The sequence below is a fragment of the Pipistrellus kuhlii genome, unplaced genomic scaffold (assembly GCF_014108245.1).
Source record: "Pipistrellus kuhlii isolate mPipKuh1 unplaced genomic scaffold, mPipKuh1.p scaffold_m20_p_1, whole genome shotgun sequence".
Classification (NCBI taxonomy): Eukaryota; Metazoa; Chordata; class Mammalia; order Chiroptera; family Vespertilionidae; genus Pipistrellus; species Pipistrellus kuhlii.
The window spans coordinates 79,633,499-79,648,957 of record NW_023425404.1 but is presented as its reverse complement, the minus strand read 5'-3'; the positions used below and the strand labels follow the sequence as shown (position 1 = coordinate 79,648,957).

Genomic DNA, 15,459 nt, shown 5'->3' with positions numbered 1-15,459 from the left:
TATATTTTAGTTGTATTTTATTGAAATTGTTGTGTGCGGCTGCGGCTAGGTGTTCACCTGGGCGCAGCCATCTTGGATCCTCCATATTGTGACTTTTGAGGCTTTGGTTTTACTTGTATTAATTTGACAGTGAGTCTTATTGTTTTGATTTTAGCATTTCCTAAGTTTAGAAAATACTATAAATTAATAAAACTCTTTACTTACAATAATTCAGAATAATGTGAAAGGGATAACAGGAAGACAATCAGGATCCCATGTACTAATTTTACTTGGGTTTTCAAATTCTGGTGTTTGTAAGAAATAAATTAACAAATTCATGTAAAGTTTTTGATATTTTGCCACAGATTTGAACCAAAACACTGTTTTTGTACAGATTTCATTTTCTTATTGTTATGAATGGGGGTAGCAGTTGTTTTACTTAAATTAATTTTCAGTTATCACACAGGATATAACTAATTTCTCTTACAGTATGTGTTAATAAAATTAAAATGTGTTTGTATTTTTTTTCATGTACTTGTTGCTTCTTTTGGATGAGTAGATACTGATAAGTATAAAAGACTTAAAAAAAAAAAAAAACCCAGATTTTCCTATATAGTAATGTTAGTTCCTATTTTCATATAAAAAATATGATATCATTGCTCTTATTTTTAAATGCTTATTTAATAAATGACTCTTTTTACTTCAGTTTATGATGTCACACGAAGAGACACCTTTGTTAAGCTGGATAATTGGTTAAATGAATTGGAGACATACTGCACAAGAAATGACATAGTAAACATGCTAGTTGGAAATAAAATTGATAAGGTAAGAAGTTAGACACTTGGCATTTTTCTCTGTGTCTTGGTAGTTTTTTTAAAATCTTTGAATTTGTTTTTTAGGAAAATCGTGAAGTTGATAGAAACGAAGGCCTGAAATTTGCACGAAAGCATTCCATGTTATTTATAGGTAGGTGTGTGAATATTTATCATTTACTTGTTACTGAGCAATTTAAAAGTGGAATTTCTGTTAAATTTTTCTCAATGAATTATAAATGATACTAGAGGCCTGCTGCACGAAATATGTGCAAGTGTAGGCCTGCCATCTCCCAGCTATCTGCACTGGCTTCCCGTGTCACCCGGGACCTGGGCTTCCCTTGCAGCCCTGGCTTCATCTGGAAGGTTGTCCAGAAGGATGGTCAGTCTAATTAGCATATTATACTTTTATTATTATAGATAGACTAGACACCTGTTGCAGGAATATTTCTGCAAGACTTCCGGTGGGCTTCCCTCTCGCCACCCCCAGCTCTTCCACTGCGCCCGCCTCACGGCGCCCATGGCCACCTCAGGGGCTGTGCGCCCACCACTCCCTCAGGGGCTGTTTCTGGGGCCTCACCTGCTGCAGCCACCTCGGGCTGTGAGCGCTGCGCACCACGCCCCACCCTGCCCTGTATGCGCTGCCAGTGCTTTCCCTCCAGCAGCCGCAGCCGCCTTGCTTTCCACTTTTCCTCCTTTTTCCTTCTATGCTGTCTTCAGTCTTCAGTCCTCCCTCCCTCTGCATATGCAAATAAACTGCCATCTTTGTTGGGCTAATATGCATACTCTGGCTGGCGGGTGTGGCTTGTGTAGCAGAGTGATGGTTAATTTGCAAATCACTCTATTATTAGGTTAGATGTATTTAGTTATAGTTGTCTCATGCTGTAAAATCTAACTATAGAATCAGATTCTTTATTTTTTCTTTTATAATAAAAAATAGGATCTCATTATGTGAAGTCATACAGAACACTGTCAAATTATTCCTCTCAGGATGTAATGCCATTCAATAAAGCCATGCTCCCTGTGCTAAAGTTGTACTTTGCTGGTTCATGTGCCAGCAACAGTGGCACCACCTGGGAGCTTGCTAGAAATGCTTCATCTCAAGCTATAACCAGATTTTCTGAATTAGAATCTGTAGTTTAATAAAATCTTCATGTGATTTGCGTGCACATTAATATTTCAGAAGCAAGGTAGAGCAGGGTTTGGCAAACTACAATAGGGGCCAAATTTGGCCCCATTATTTGTATTGGAATACAGCCACCCTCAGGTTTCTACATATTGTCTGTGGCTGCTTTTGGATTCATGGCAGAGTTCAGTTACAATAGAAACCATGGTCTACAAAGCCTAAAATACTTATTATCTGGCCCTTTACAAAAAAAGTTTGCCGACCTCCTCATCTAGATAGAAAAGTGGACCGCCTGTATCAGAAGCACCTGCAGAGCTTTTTAAAATTCTAGGCCCCTGGGCCATGGGTTTTAAAGAAGGCCTAGAAGGCAATATATAAAAACACACCCTAGTTGATTCTAATGTGAAGTCAGCTTTAGGAATTACTAATTTAGTCCATAGTGTTAGAATTACCTAGGAATCAATAAATTAATATGGGAGCACATCATATATAGTTAGAAGCAGGGTGCTGTAAGTGAAAGGTATAGGGAGTTTTAGAAAAGAACTGAGTACTCCTCTACTGCTTACTTGTTGGGAGTCCTTCATTTCAACATTTATTCGTTTGTTTATTAAATATTGATTGGCCACTGATGGTATAATAATGAATAGAATGAACTCCCTATTTTCATGGAGCTTATGTTTTAGTATAGGAAATAGTTAAATAAATAAATAATCCTTTGAAAGAAAGAAAACGTTGTTAGGAGAGGATGACCGGTGTGGGAACTGGTTAGGCAGAGTTCTGTAAAGCAATGACATTACATTTAAGCAAGAATCACTCATATGAAGACCTAGAGGGAGAGCATTTCAGGCTGAGAGAATAGCAGATATTTCCTGAGGTAGGTAGAAACCAGTTTAGTGTATTTAAGAAACAGGAAGAAAGCTCTGGCTGGAGCAGTGTGTGTTGGGGGAAGGTTGGTGATAATGGGAGCTGGGATTTAAAAAGGTCATGTTGGACCTCACTGGATATGGTAAATAAATGTTTTTTAATTCTAAGTGTAGTGGAAAGCAAGGGAATAGTGCTGTGGTCTGATACTCTTTTTTTTAAAGGACCCATTTGTGTAGAAAATGGACCATGAAAGCAGAAGCAGCAGGCTAGTCATTCTCTTACAATACAGTAGTTCAGATGAATGAAGCTGGTGGCTTTGACTGTGGCTTTTGGCAGGTGGTGGAAAGTTAACTAATCTGGGAGACGCTTTAATAGTAAAGCTGACAGGCACTGAGACTTTGAGGAAATTCACTAATATTAAACCTGTTGGGGGGGAATTATTGATTTGGGTCTTTACATATTGTAGGCTGATCTATATACCATAATAATTTCCCATAAAAACATAGGCGTATGATCAGAAGGATTGTACTTAATATACATAAAAAATGACATTTTCCCTTGAATTTCAGAGGCAAGTGCAAAAACGTGTGATGGTGTACAGTGTGCCTTTGAGGAACTTGTTGAAAAGATCATTCAGACGCCTGGACTGTGGGAAAGTGAGAACCAGAATAAAGGAGTCAAACTGTCACACAGGGAAGAAGGCCATGGAGGAGCCTGTGGAGGTTATTGTTCTGTGTTATAGACTCTGGGAAATGCCATATTTGATCAGATATTGACATCTTTCTGTATATAAACTCTTTAACTGCTATTTTAGGGACCTTGCAGTTTGCACATATTTGTTTTGTATCATGGCATAAGTATTTACAAGAAATCTCACTCATTGGCTTTCCCAGGTAAAATGTTATGGTAAGCATGCACAGTTTGCAGCCTACAGTTTTTTATGTAACATAAAATTGGTGTACTTTTATAAGTATACTCGATTTTATGATTTACATTTATCATGTGATTTTTAAAAATCCACCTGTCTAATATATGTGAGAACAAGGTCTACTTTTGGTCTTTTTGCTTAAATACTCCTATCAATTACTGAATTAATTGGTATGTAGAACTCCTAGGACTGCTGAGAGATTACAGATATCCAGCCTGGTGAGTTTCTTCAAGAATAACAAAGAGCATGATTCCACAGCTTTCCCTAGGATGTTTGCTGACAGATTCTCTTTTGGTACTAAGCAAAATTCTCTTTATAGGATGCAATCCAGGCCAATTTATAATTAAATCTCTGTTCTGATGATGCTTCTAAAATAGCATTGATATGTTAAAGAAGTTTGATCTTACTTTTTAATTTCAGTGAGTAGCTCAGTTGCTTAACTAGAGTTTTAATTCTGTGATATGTACATTGGATTCAAGACACTTAGTGCAACATTTTCAGTGGGTGTTTGGCAGAATGGCAATAAGGTTTTCCCCATTTTGGTTTTGGAAAGACATGAATAGTGTGTTTATGTGACTCATGTTAGTACTTACACTTTGAAACCAACACCTTTTTCTATAAATGTTGGTGGTGTTTGTCCAGGTACCTCCAATTGTAGCTGTGTAATGTTTATGAATATCTGTATCTAATGACTTCCATAAATGGTTTGTTGATATTCAAAAACCTATGTCTGTATTTTGAGGGTTGGGATAAAAAAAACAAAACACTTAATGACAATTTGAGAAAGTCATATTGCTTCCAGATTTTGATGTGTATGGGAAAATAGTGTTGTAGTGAAAATCTTGGTAATTTATTGTAACAATTCAATATTTTATTAAAACCAACTTGTACAGACTAATAAATCTTTCCCACTATATTCAGTTTTCTAACCTTCGCTATTGTACATTATATGCTTTTACTCATGTTATTTAATTCACATTGACCTCTGCTATTTAAGCTCCCAAATAAGTAGTTTGTCTTTTCAGATAAGTCAATCACTCTAATACCCTTCACAGTACAATTCTGATATTAATTTCTGGGCATTTTGTTCTTTGTATGCCGTTGTAAAGGATAAACATTTTTGTGGGTCATCTTTGCAATATATATGATAGTAGATTTATTTGAAGTTGGGTTCTTTCTGAAATGTCCACCTCCACATAAAACCCTATATTTTACTTTATTCACACTTGTTAGACCTCATTACATGTGATTAAAAGTTGTGTACGGTATATACATTTTTATCAAGTATAAAACATTTACTACTTTAATTTGGAAAAAGGTAGCCAACACATGTACTTAGGATTTTTGTTCTGTTAAAACTGTAGATTTGTATATTCATGTAGTATCTGTATTGATAAGGCATTTCTGTTTATTGCTTTTTACTCCTTTGGGCTATATAATAATCTTTCTGTACATTGCATTATTGCCTTGAATTGGTCAGAATTTGGATACATGAGTCACTTAACTTTTAAAAACTAATTTTGTTTGATTTATATTGTAACCTTTTATAGTTTTTGAATAAATATAGCCTGCTTTCCCTAGATGTATTTGTTCAGAAAGTATTATCCATTTACCTATTAATCTCACCAGCTGAAGAACCTCTGAATATAGTGTTATTCAATTCTACGGTAGTCTGTGGCTTTCCCTTTGCTATTTTGTTGCAAACTTATTGTTTCATAGTGGAGGTTTTCTTTCTTTTCTTTCTTTTTTTTTTTTAATATATTTTATTGATTTTTTACAGAGAGGAAGGGAGAGAGACAGAGAGCCAGAAACGTCGATGAGAGAGAAACATCGACCAGCTGCCTCCTGCACATCCCCTACTGGTACATGCCCTTGACCGGAATCGAACCCAGGACCTTTCAGTCCGCAGACCGACGCTCTGCCACTGAGCCAAACCGGTTTTGGCCATAGTGAAGGTTTTCTAAGTGAAGTAGTTGTAATATCTAAAATTAGTCACTGAAAGGAATTGGTTAATTTTTATTTTCCACGCATTTGAAATATTAAAAGTGCTTTATGCAGATGTTGCAAATTAGAACAATTAGGATATAGTGTTTGAGTTCTTGGAATACAGAAATAGACCTAAACAAACATATACACAATTACTCCTAATATGGAGTAATAGCATTTATTGTAAGTTTCCTTTGTGTGAACTGCTGTTCTAAGTGGTGGATTATCTCATTAAATCTCACAGCAACCTTAAGTGATTGGTTGGTACTCTTCTTTAAAGATGAGGATAATGAGCCCTAGCTGGCTTGGCTCAGTGGATAGAGCTTCAGCCTGCGGACTGAAGAATCCCAGGTTTGATTCCGGCCAAGGGCACATGCCTGGGTTGCGGGCTCAATCCCCAGTTGGGGGCGTGCAGGAGGCACGGATCAATGATTTTCTCTAATCATTGATGTTTCTCTATCTCTTTTTCTCTTCCTCTCTGAAATCAGTAAAGAAAAAAATGAGGATAATGAAACCACAAATATGTTAGGTAACTTCCCAAAGATCATAGAGCTAATCAGTGATGGAGTTGAATTCCAGTTAAGGCAACTTCACTGTTGAATCCATGTTCTTGACCACTGCTCCCTTTGCTGTGACTAGTTTCAGCAGGGTTGAGAGTTTTCCTATTTCTTATTGTTCTTTTTTATGTATAATAGAAATATTTCAGATTTTGGGGTTATGTAATAAATCCCATTGATGTAAACCAGCCATCTATAAGTCATTTAACCAAAAAGTTAAGGTAGTGAAGTAAGTTGTCTTTTAATTATTTTATCTTCTCAGGTTGGAATGAAAATCTCTGACTTAGAATAGTACAATGTCAGGGGACTTATGGCACCTTAACTTCCAATTTGTAACTGGATTTGAGAAAAATTCAGGAACAGTCTTGTTCAAAATCCAATTTTGCAAGGGTAAAGGGAAATATTTTCACTTCATTGTCATCTAAATTCACACTTGGTGTTGATTTTCTAATTGAGTGCACTGGAATTGGACTTCATTTTGATTCATTGTAGTTTGCATACTTAAATATACATGATTCTGTACAAAGTGTGGAACTGGCCCCATAGCTTATAAGAGCATCCTTCTTATGCCACTATTCTACCTGTGGGATGGCACAGACCTACCTCATAGCTGTAATATCTTTAAATACAGTTTAGTGTATATTTTTTCTGACTTTCAAGTGAACTGGTACAATCCTGTAGGTATTGCAAGTCTAGACTGCAAGTCTTCTCAGTATACAAGCATGCTTCTATGTATTGAGGTCTATTTCAACAATCACACTTATAAGTGGGAATTTCTTGTTCCCAAGTATTTTCCCAAGTTGGTATGGGGTGAAAGGACTTAATCAGTTTTCAGAAGACATTTTACTAGTTCTGATCCCAGCTATGCCAAGATTAGTCATCTATAGGCTTCATTCTGGGTTTTGTCTAAGAATGTTGAAAGAAGATAAAAGAAAGAAATAGATAGGCCAAATCAAGACTTGGAGCTAAAGAATATAGATTTACCCAGGAAATCTGATCTTTATTTTTTCCAACATGGAAACATCTATCAGATTGGAGCGGAGTAAAAGGTATTCAACTTCTGTTATGTTATGGGACTCTGAATTTTACTATTTGTTGCTAGCTTTTTGTTTCATATTTAGAAACCAGTAATGTTTCTAATTGTGGGGTGAAATTTGCTTACATGCCTTTTAGTTAAAACAGCTTTGTATATAAGCACCTTTTCAATAGCAGTGTGAGCTCCTATTTTCAGTCCTGCCCCTTCACCATCTCTATCACACACAAACAATATTTCTTTTATCAACTTGATAAGTATTAAATTACATAATTTTACTTATGTTTCTTTGATAACTACTTAGACTGAGTACTTTTAATATTTTATTGCATAAGTTCCTTGTTCGTGTATGTTGTCGTTCCCCATCCAGCATCCACTTCCTTCTCTCACAATACCATCCACTATTTCTTTGTATAATTACCGCCTCTTCTCCCACTCCCCCCATTACTGAGCATGTGGTTTGGATGGCGCTGCCATACTTTCAGCTCTAGAGTTCACCCAGTTAATTTTAAACAATGCCATGCTACCTCCTCTCCCTGCCTCCTCTCCACCCCCTACACACACTCAAAGTAAATGGTTCAGGGATAGATAGGCACCTTACCTGGATCAGGCTATTTATTAACTGATGTTTGCTGAGGCTTTCTCAGGAACTACTGATGAAGACACCTTCTTGAAGATAGTGTGGTATGAAGATTCATGTCTGACCTTGCTACAGATAATTTTTTTTAACATAAAGGAGCCAGCCTGAGGGCAGTACCAAGAAAAGAAGAGGGATTCTAACTTGGAACCCTGAAGCAATTTGTAACCTCCATCAAATTGAAACAGAAGTCAGATTATTTCTGCACTTTTCACTTATGAGAGCCAATAAATTCCTTTTTTGTTGAAGCCAGTTTGAGTTGGATTTTCTCTTTTTCTTACAACCAAATGTATACTGTGAAAGTGAATGTGTAGGGGCTCTTTATCCATCAGGCCTAATGCGTTGATGAAAGCCAATATTGTTAAGTAACTTAATATTTTAGTGAGGTTATCTTCATATATTTGGATATATACATATAAGTGAGCCAACTTCATACATGTGATCTTTTTTTTTTTTGATCAAGCCTCAAACTTTATTTTTGGAACAGCAGTATATATACAGCAGGAACAAAGTGGGGCAGGGTTGCCTACGCAGCAGGGTCTTTGACCCATACATGTGATCTTAAGGACCTGTTTTATAGTGTCTCACGGTGATTTATTTAGTTTTCTCTATCATGGGAAATGCACTCTTCCCTGCCCTCCCTAAGGTCATTAGTGTTACAGCCTGGCATGTGTACCCTTTCTGCATTTCTCCATGCCTCTATAATCATATGCAAATATCCTAATATATAAAAACCCAGGGTCTGTAATGACCAACTGAAGGCTTGGCAGAACACTGGAAGTCAGTTCTGCAGTCAGTGATGGGTTGCCATGGTGACCTAGCACTGACTGCTGCTGGTGCAGGTGCAGTGACCCAGCACTGACTGCTGAGGTGGCTGCAGATCAGGCCTAGAGAGAGGCCCGAAGAAAGAGGTAGGGTCTGATCTGCAGCCTCCATGGCAGCTGTTGATCAGCCATTGCCTCTCTCTTTTTCTCTGGGCTTTGCCAGCAGCCACACCTCTGTTTTTCTCCAGGCCTCCATGGGGGCTGCTAATCAGCCCCACCTCTCTGATTAGGCCCAGAGATAGGCCTGGGAATGTTGACTGGCATAGAAACCGACCAGTCAGAACCAGATCTTGGGTGAAGTGTGAGGAGCCAATGGCTGCCTAGGAGATGGAGCTTTTGATGCTAACTGGCATAGAAACTGACCAATCAGAACCAGATTGGCTGGCAGGAGAGGGCAGTTGGGGGTGATATCAGGCCTGCAGGGGGGAGCAGTTAGGGGTGATCAGGCAGGCAGAGGCAGTTAGGAGTGATCAGGCTGGCAGGGGAGAGCAGTTAGAAGTGAGATCAGGCTGGCAGGGGAGGGTTGTTAGGGGTGAGATCAGGCCAACAGGGGAAGGCAGTTGGGGGCAAGATCTGACTGGTAGGGGAGGGCATTTGGCAAGATCAGGCCTGCAGGGGAGGGCCATTGAGGGTGATATTAGGCCGGCAGGGGAGGGTAATTGGGGGTGAGATCAGACCAGCATAGGAGGGCCATTGTTGGCAGATCAGGCCAGCAGGGAAGGGCAGTTGGTGAAATCAGGCTGGCAGGTGAGGGTAGTTGGGGTGAGATCAGGCCGGCAGGTGAGGGTGGTTAGGGGCAATCAGGCAGGCAGAGAGGTTAGGAGTGATAGGCAGACAGGCAAAGGGGTTAAGGTCAATCAGGCAGGCAGAGTCAATTAGGGATGATCAGGCAGGCAGGCAGGTGAGTGGTTAGGAGTCAGCGGTACAAGATTGCAAGAGGGATATCTGACTGCTGGTTTAGGGATCAGGGCTAAATTGGCAGTTGGACATTCTCCACAGGGTCCCTGATTGGAGAGGGTGCAAGCTGGCTGAGATAACTCCCTCTCCATGCATGAATTTCATGTACCAGCCACTCATGAATATAATAAAAGCCTAAGCAACTGTTATGGTGGAACAACCAGAATGATTGGTTATTATGGGCACTGACCACCAGTGAAGACTCAATGCAGGAGTTGCACCCTGGTGGTCAGTGTGCTCTCACAGAGGGAGCGTCGCCCAGCCAGAAGCCGGGCTCATGGCTGGCAAGCACAGCGGTGATGGGGGAATCTCCTGCTTCAGCGGTAGCACTAAGGAGCAGTGAACTGAGCGGTAAGGAGCAGCAAGCAGGCAGGCAGACATCCCCCAAGGGATCCCGGACTGCGAGAGTGCACAGGTGGGGCTGAGGGATCCCCTGCGCCTAGTGCACAAATTTTGTGCACCGGGCCTCTAGTGTATATATAAATCTTATTTTACTCCTATTATTTTAATGGGATCATCTGTATATTCATCTCTGCATGTTGCTGTTCTTATATAATAATAGATAAGATAAACTATATTTTTTTATTGTTTGTAGACTTATTTATTGTTTATCTCTGACTGACTCCAGTCTCCCCAGTGACCAGAAAGCCCTGTCCCATTTCCTAGCTGGATGTTATGCAGGCTACTCCTCTTACCTCTGGTACTCCAGGCTGTGCAGCCCAGCCTGGGTTCCGGGCCTTGATCATCTGAGGGAAAAGACCTTCTGGTAGCCAAGAGATCCCTCTTCAGTCTTGGCCTGCCATCCATGGAAGCTGGGACAGCTTCTCTCAACCTCACCCTTCCTACCAATCTCCAGGTATTTTTTGTCCCTCTTTGATAAAAGTTTCCTTCTCAGCTGGACTTTAGCTGGTAATTCTGGGTGAATGTTCCCTAATTTAGTTATATTTCCAGTCTGACCTTAGTTATGGAGGCCAAGAAGTCCCATGATCTGCCATCTGCAAGCTGGAGAACCAGGAAAACGGGTGGTGTAGTTTAGCCCAAGTCCAAAAAGTTAATGGAAGTGATGGTTGTAAGGCGTGGTCTGAATCCAATGCCAGGAGCCCTGATGTCTCAGGAGAAGATAAATGTCAATTTTAAATGTCAGTTTAAATTCACAGAAAATAAATGTCAGTTCATTTGCTCTTTCTCCATCTTCCTGTCCCTGTGTTCACAAATTAATCTATGAGATTTTATAGTTCTTTGAGGAAAGAAAATGGAAATTCCAAGGGAAAGATTTCATAGGAAGGGAGAGGGAGAGTGATAGAAATGCCAAAGATCAGAGAATCCTTGATCAACTGCCTCCTGCATGCCTCTTACTGGGATTGAGCCCACAATCTGGCCATGTGCTCTCATCGGAAATCGAACTGGTTCATAGGTCAATGCTCAACCACTGAGCCATGCTGGCTAAGCCTATAAAGCACTTTTTATGAGACACAACAATGAGTATGGCAGTGGTAGGGAGATGTCCTGGTGAATAAATTCTTTTTTTCTATGTGGTTTATTTATGTTTGACATAAATTCATTTGTTCCTGCTTGTATTCAATTTTAGGATTTTTAAAATCCCTTTTAATTTATTTAATCTCTTAAATAAAAGTTAATACCATATTAAAAGCTAAATCAGAGAAGTCATGTTTCTATACCCAGCGATTTCATCCTGATCTCATGCCTCTCCCCACACCCCCTTTTTTTTAAAGTATGTTTTTATTGATATCAGAGAGGAAGGGAGAGAGATATGCCCTGACCTCTTGGTTCATACATGATGCTCAACTACTGAGCCATGCCCGCTGGGCGCCCTCCCCTTCTTTTTTTCTTTTTGCAAAATTTATGAAATATTCTTTTTTTCCCATTTCTTACACAAAATGAATGTACTATATACATTCTTTGGAATCTTCTTCTTCTTCTTTTTTTTTTACTTCACAATGTGACCCGAAAAAACTCTTTATACATCTTTAAATTCATTGAGTTATCCCTCATTCTTTTGCAAGTTCTCCACTGTGGATTACAGTTTATTCAACCAGTTGCCCATGTATTGGCAGTGAATAACTTTGTGTTGTTTTATATTTGTGGAGGATAAGTTTCTAGAGCAATTAAAAATGTCTTTATTGAAGTATATTTTACATAAAATGCATAGACTTTAGAACTATATTTTGACTATAATTATTTTGACAATTATTTTATCCATGATGAGTTTTCTCTGGGGCTTTCTCCGTGGCCCGCAGGCAGAGGGGCTCTGGCCTCTGTTGCAGGCTCAACATACATTTTCTAGACTTGCTTTTTCTCCTCTTTTATCCACGAGACACATCCATGTTGTCTTCATTTTGCTTAAATTTAGAAATACCTCATAGAATGTTCTTCGCTGTTAAGAATTGTTCTTTAATTCCTTAATATATTTTCATCATGTATTTGTGAGGGCCTGGAAACAAACTCATGCTAGATGTCCACTCCTAAGCTGGAACCGTCCTTGGTCTTTTTAACTAGTGATTTCAATAGGAAATTTTTGATAGTGAAAATAATATGGTAGAATCAAAGGATGGGGGTTCCTAATACGGTCACATATTTTGGAATGTACATACCAAGGCAAGAGAGCTGGAAAAATAGGCAATGCTGGAGAGATTCTTGACAGATTTTGGGAGTAGAGAGGAATTATAAATATGTGTGGATGCCTGAGGTTGAATGGAAGAAAAGATAGTTGGAAGTGAAGACACCAAGCTGCTAGGTTGAACATGGATGTTTTTTCAATTAACAGATAATACAGTTGAATTATTTCTAGATTCTATTCTGTTCTACAAATATAGTCTTCTCTCTTCCAACATATGACCATTTTGATTTATAGTTTGTATGTAAATCAAGTTCTTTTCTGTACTGTTTTTTAAAACCTATTTTTGGCTATCACTTTATCCAGTTGCAAAATAAAGTCCTTTGGAATTGTGACAGGAGCTGTATAAAATCTATATATTAGATTATAAACTGACACTTAAAAAATCTGTCCAGAAACTTGGCATGTGTTTGCATTAATTCAGTTTTTTATATCCTTCAATAACATTTTAGAATATTCTTTAGGTCTACCCTCTATATTTGTTAATGTATTTCTAGGCATTTTATCAATTTTGTTACTATAGAGTATCAAGATTTAAAAATTTTTCTATTTTTTTCTGTAATAGAGAAAAAATGGTTTATTTATATTTTCACAAACTGCACTTTACCAAATTTATTATTAATGCCAATCTTTTTTTAGTGTTTCTTATTTTCTAGGCTCAAAATAATATGTGGGAGTAAAGATAATTTTGTCTGATCTGAATTTATGTTTTAGTATTTTGCCTTCTAAGATACTATTTGCTTTCTTAATTTTAAGAAATAGTCTTTAATATTTTAGAAAGTTGGTTTAGCTTTATCCTTCTAATATTTGATTTACCGTATTTTTCGGACCATAAGACACACGAAGTGGGGGGAAAAAGTCCCTGCGTCTTATGGTCCAAATATAGCCTACACTTATACTTTTTAAAAAAAGTTTTTTTACTTGCCCAGCTCTGTGTGGTCTCTGTGTGCTTGCCCGGCTCTAAAATGGTTCTAAATGCTGCTGTTTACTTTACAGGGTTGATTACATGTGTTTATGACTGTGATGTTGGGTTTTAACGCACATAAAATATTTTAGGACACTATTTGTTTCAGAATCTTTTTTTCTTCATTTCCCTTCTCTAAAAACTGGTGCATCTTATGGTCCGGTGTGTCTTATGGTCCGAAAAATACGGTAAGTATAACTAGGAATGGCAGCTGATTTTTTTTCATTTCATTATGTATTTTTGTTTGTTTGTTTTTTCCATGTATTGGTATAAGCAAATGGTTTGTTGCTTGGTTTAATATAATGAATTATGTTGAATATTTACCATTGCCAAACCATCCTTACATTATTCGAATATATCTTATTAGTATAAAGTGTGTGTTTTTTCCTGTTATTTTTTTTTCTTTTTCCAATTAGGGGTGACCAGGCCTGCAGGGGAAGGTAGGAGCAAACAGACTGATAGGGGAGCAGTTAGGTATCATTCAGGCTGGCAGGGGAGTGGTTAGGGGGTGATGAGGCTGGCAGGAGGAAGTGGTTAGGGCCAAACAGGTAGGCTTCGATCAGGCTGGCAAGGGAGTGGTTATGGGGTGATCAGGTTGGCAGGCATAAGTGGTTAGGCGAAATCAGGCAGGCTGGCAGGTGAGCGGCTGGGAGCCAGCAGTCCTGGATTGTGAGAATGTCTGACTGCTCTCATTTAGGCCTGATCTCCCTGAATCGAGCCTAACCGGGCAGTTGGACATCCCTTGAGGAGTCCCAGATTGGTGAGGGTGCAGGCTGGGCTGAGGGACACACATCCCCTGTGCACGAATTTCATGCACTGGGCCTCTAATATGAATTATATCTCAACAGAGCTGTTCTTTTGTTTCTTTTTAAATAAAGACCAGTCATATAATAAATTCGTGGATGGGGTGGGGAGGGTGGGATGTCCTTCAGCCCAGCCTGCACCCTTTCCAATCTGGGACCTCTCGAGGAATGTCCGACTGCCTGTTTAGGCCTGATCCCCGTAGATCTTTAGAATCGGGCCTAAAAGGGCAATTGGACATCCCTCTCACAATCCAGGACTGCTGGCTCCCAACTGCTCACCTGCTTGCCTTCCTGTCTGCCCTCCTTGCCAGCCTGGTCGCTTCTAACTGCCCTTCCCTGCTGTCCTGGTCCCCCTCAACTGCTCTCCTCTGCTGGCATGATCACCCCCAACTGCCCTCCCTTGCAGGCCTGGTCCCTCCCAGCTGTCCTCCCTACTGGCCATCTTGTGGTGGCCATCTTTGACCACAAGGGGGTGACCATCTTGTGTGTGGAGTGATGGTCAATTTGCACATTACCTCTTTATTTTATAGGATACTGTACATGTCGCCTAAAGTGTACAATAAACTTTTTTTTTTTTTTTAATATATTTTATTGATTTTGTACAGAGAGGAAGGGAGAGAGACAGAGAGCCAGAAACATCGATGAGAGAGAGTCATCGATCAGCTGCCTCCTGCACACCCCCCACCGGGGACATGCCCGCAACCAAGGCACATGCCCCCGACCGGAATCGAACCCGGGACCCTTCAGTCCCCAAGCCGACGCTCTATCCACTGAGCCAAACCGGTCCCGGCTAACTTTTTTTTTTTAAAGAATTCAGAGTGGCACAACCATCACCATGCTCAATTTTTAAATATTTTCATGACCCCATCACCTCAAAAAAAAAACTTCTCACTAGAATCACTTTCCTGGTCATCTTTCCCAAACTAGATTGCATTTTAAGGGTGGGTAAAGGAAAGTTGAGAAAAGTTAAAATACTGAACAAGGGTATTATAAAATGACAAAGCCCAAAGTGAAGATCATGTGGGGTTTTTTTGTTTTGTTTGTTTTTTTGTTTTGTTTTTATACTTCAAATAGAAAGGGAGAGGGCAAGAGAGATAGAAACATCAATGATAAGCCAAAGCCGGTTTGGCTCAGTGGCAGAGCGTCTGTTTGCGGACTGAAAGGTCCCAGGTTCTATTCCGGTCAAGGGCATGTACCTTGGTTGCGGGCACATCCCCAGTAGGGGGTGTGCAAGAGGGAGCTGGTCGATGTTTCTCTTTCATCGACGTTTCTAGCTCTCTATCTCTCCCTTTCTCTCTGTTAAAAATCAATAAAATATATTAAAAAAAAAGAAAAGAAACATCAATGATAAGAA

General features: G+C 39.4%; 1 protein-coding gene across 2 annotated transcripts in view; it reads left to right on the top strand.

Annotated features, from left to right (window-relative positions):
- Nucleotides 1–5,291, top strand: part of RAB18 (RAB18, member RAS oncogene family) — a 29,594-nt gene extending 24,303 nt beyond the window's left edge. The window contains exons 5-7 of one of the 2 annotated variants that reach the window (XM_036453293.2): nucleotides 686–804; nucleotides 879–945; nucleotides 3,351–5,291. In XM_036453293.2, the coding sequence (XP_036309186.1) occupies nucleotides 686–804; nucleotides 879–945; nucleotides 3,351–3,523 (359 nt within the window). In that variant the 3' untranslated portion in view covers nucleotides 3,524–5,291. The remainder of the gene's footprint in view (nucleotides 1–685; nucleotides 805–878; nucleotides 946–3,350) is intronic. The other variant, XM_036453301.2, reaches the window with a different exon arrangement.
- Nucleotides 5,292–15,459: the final 10,168 nt, after the last annotated feature.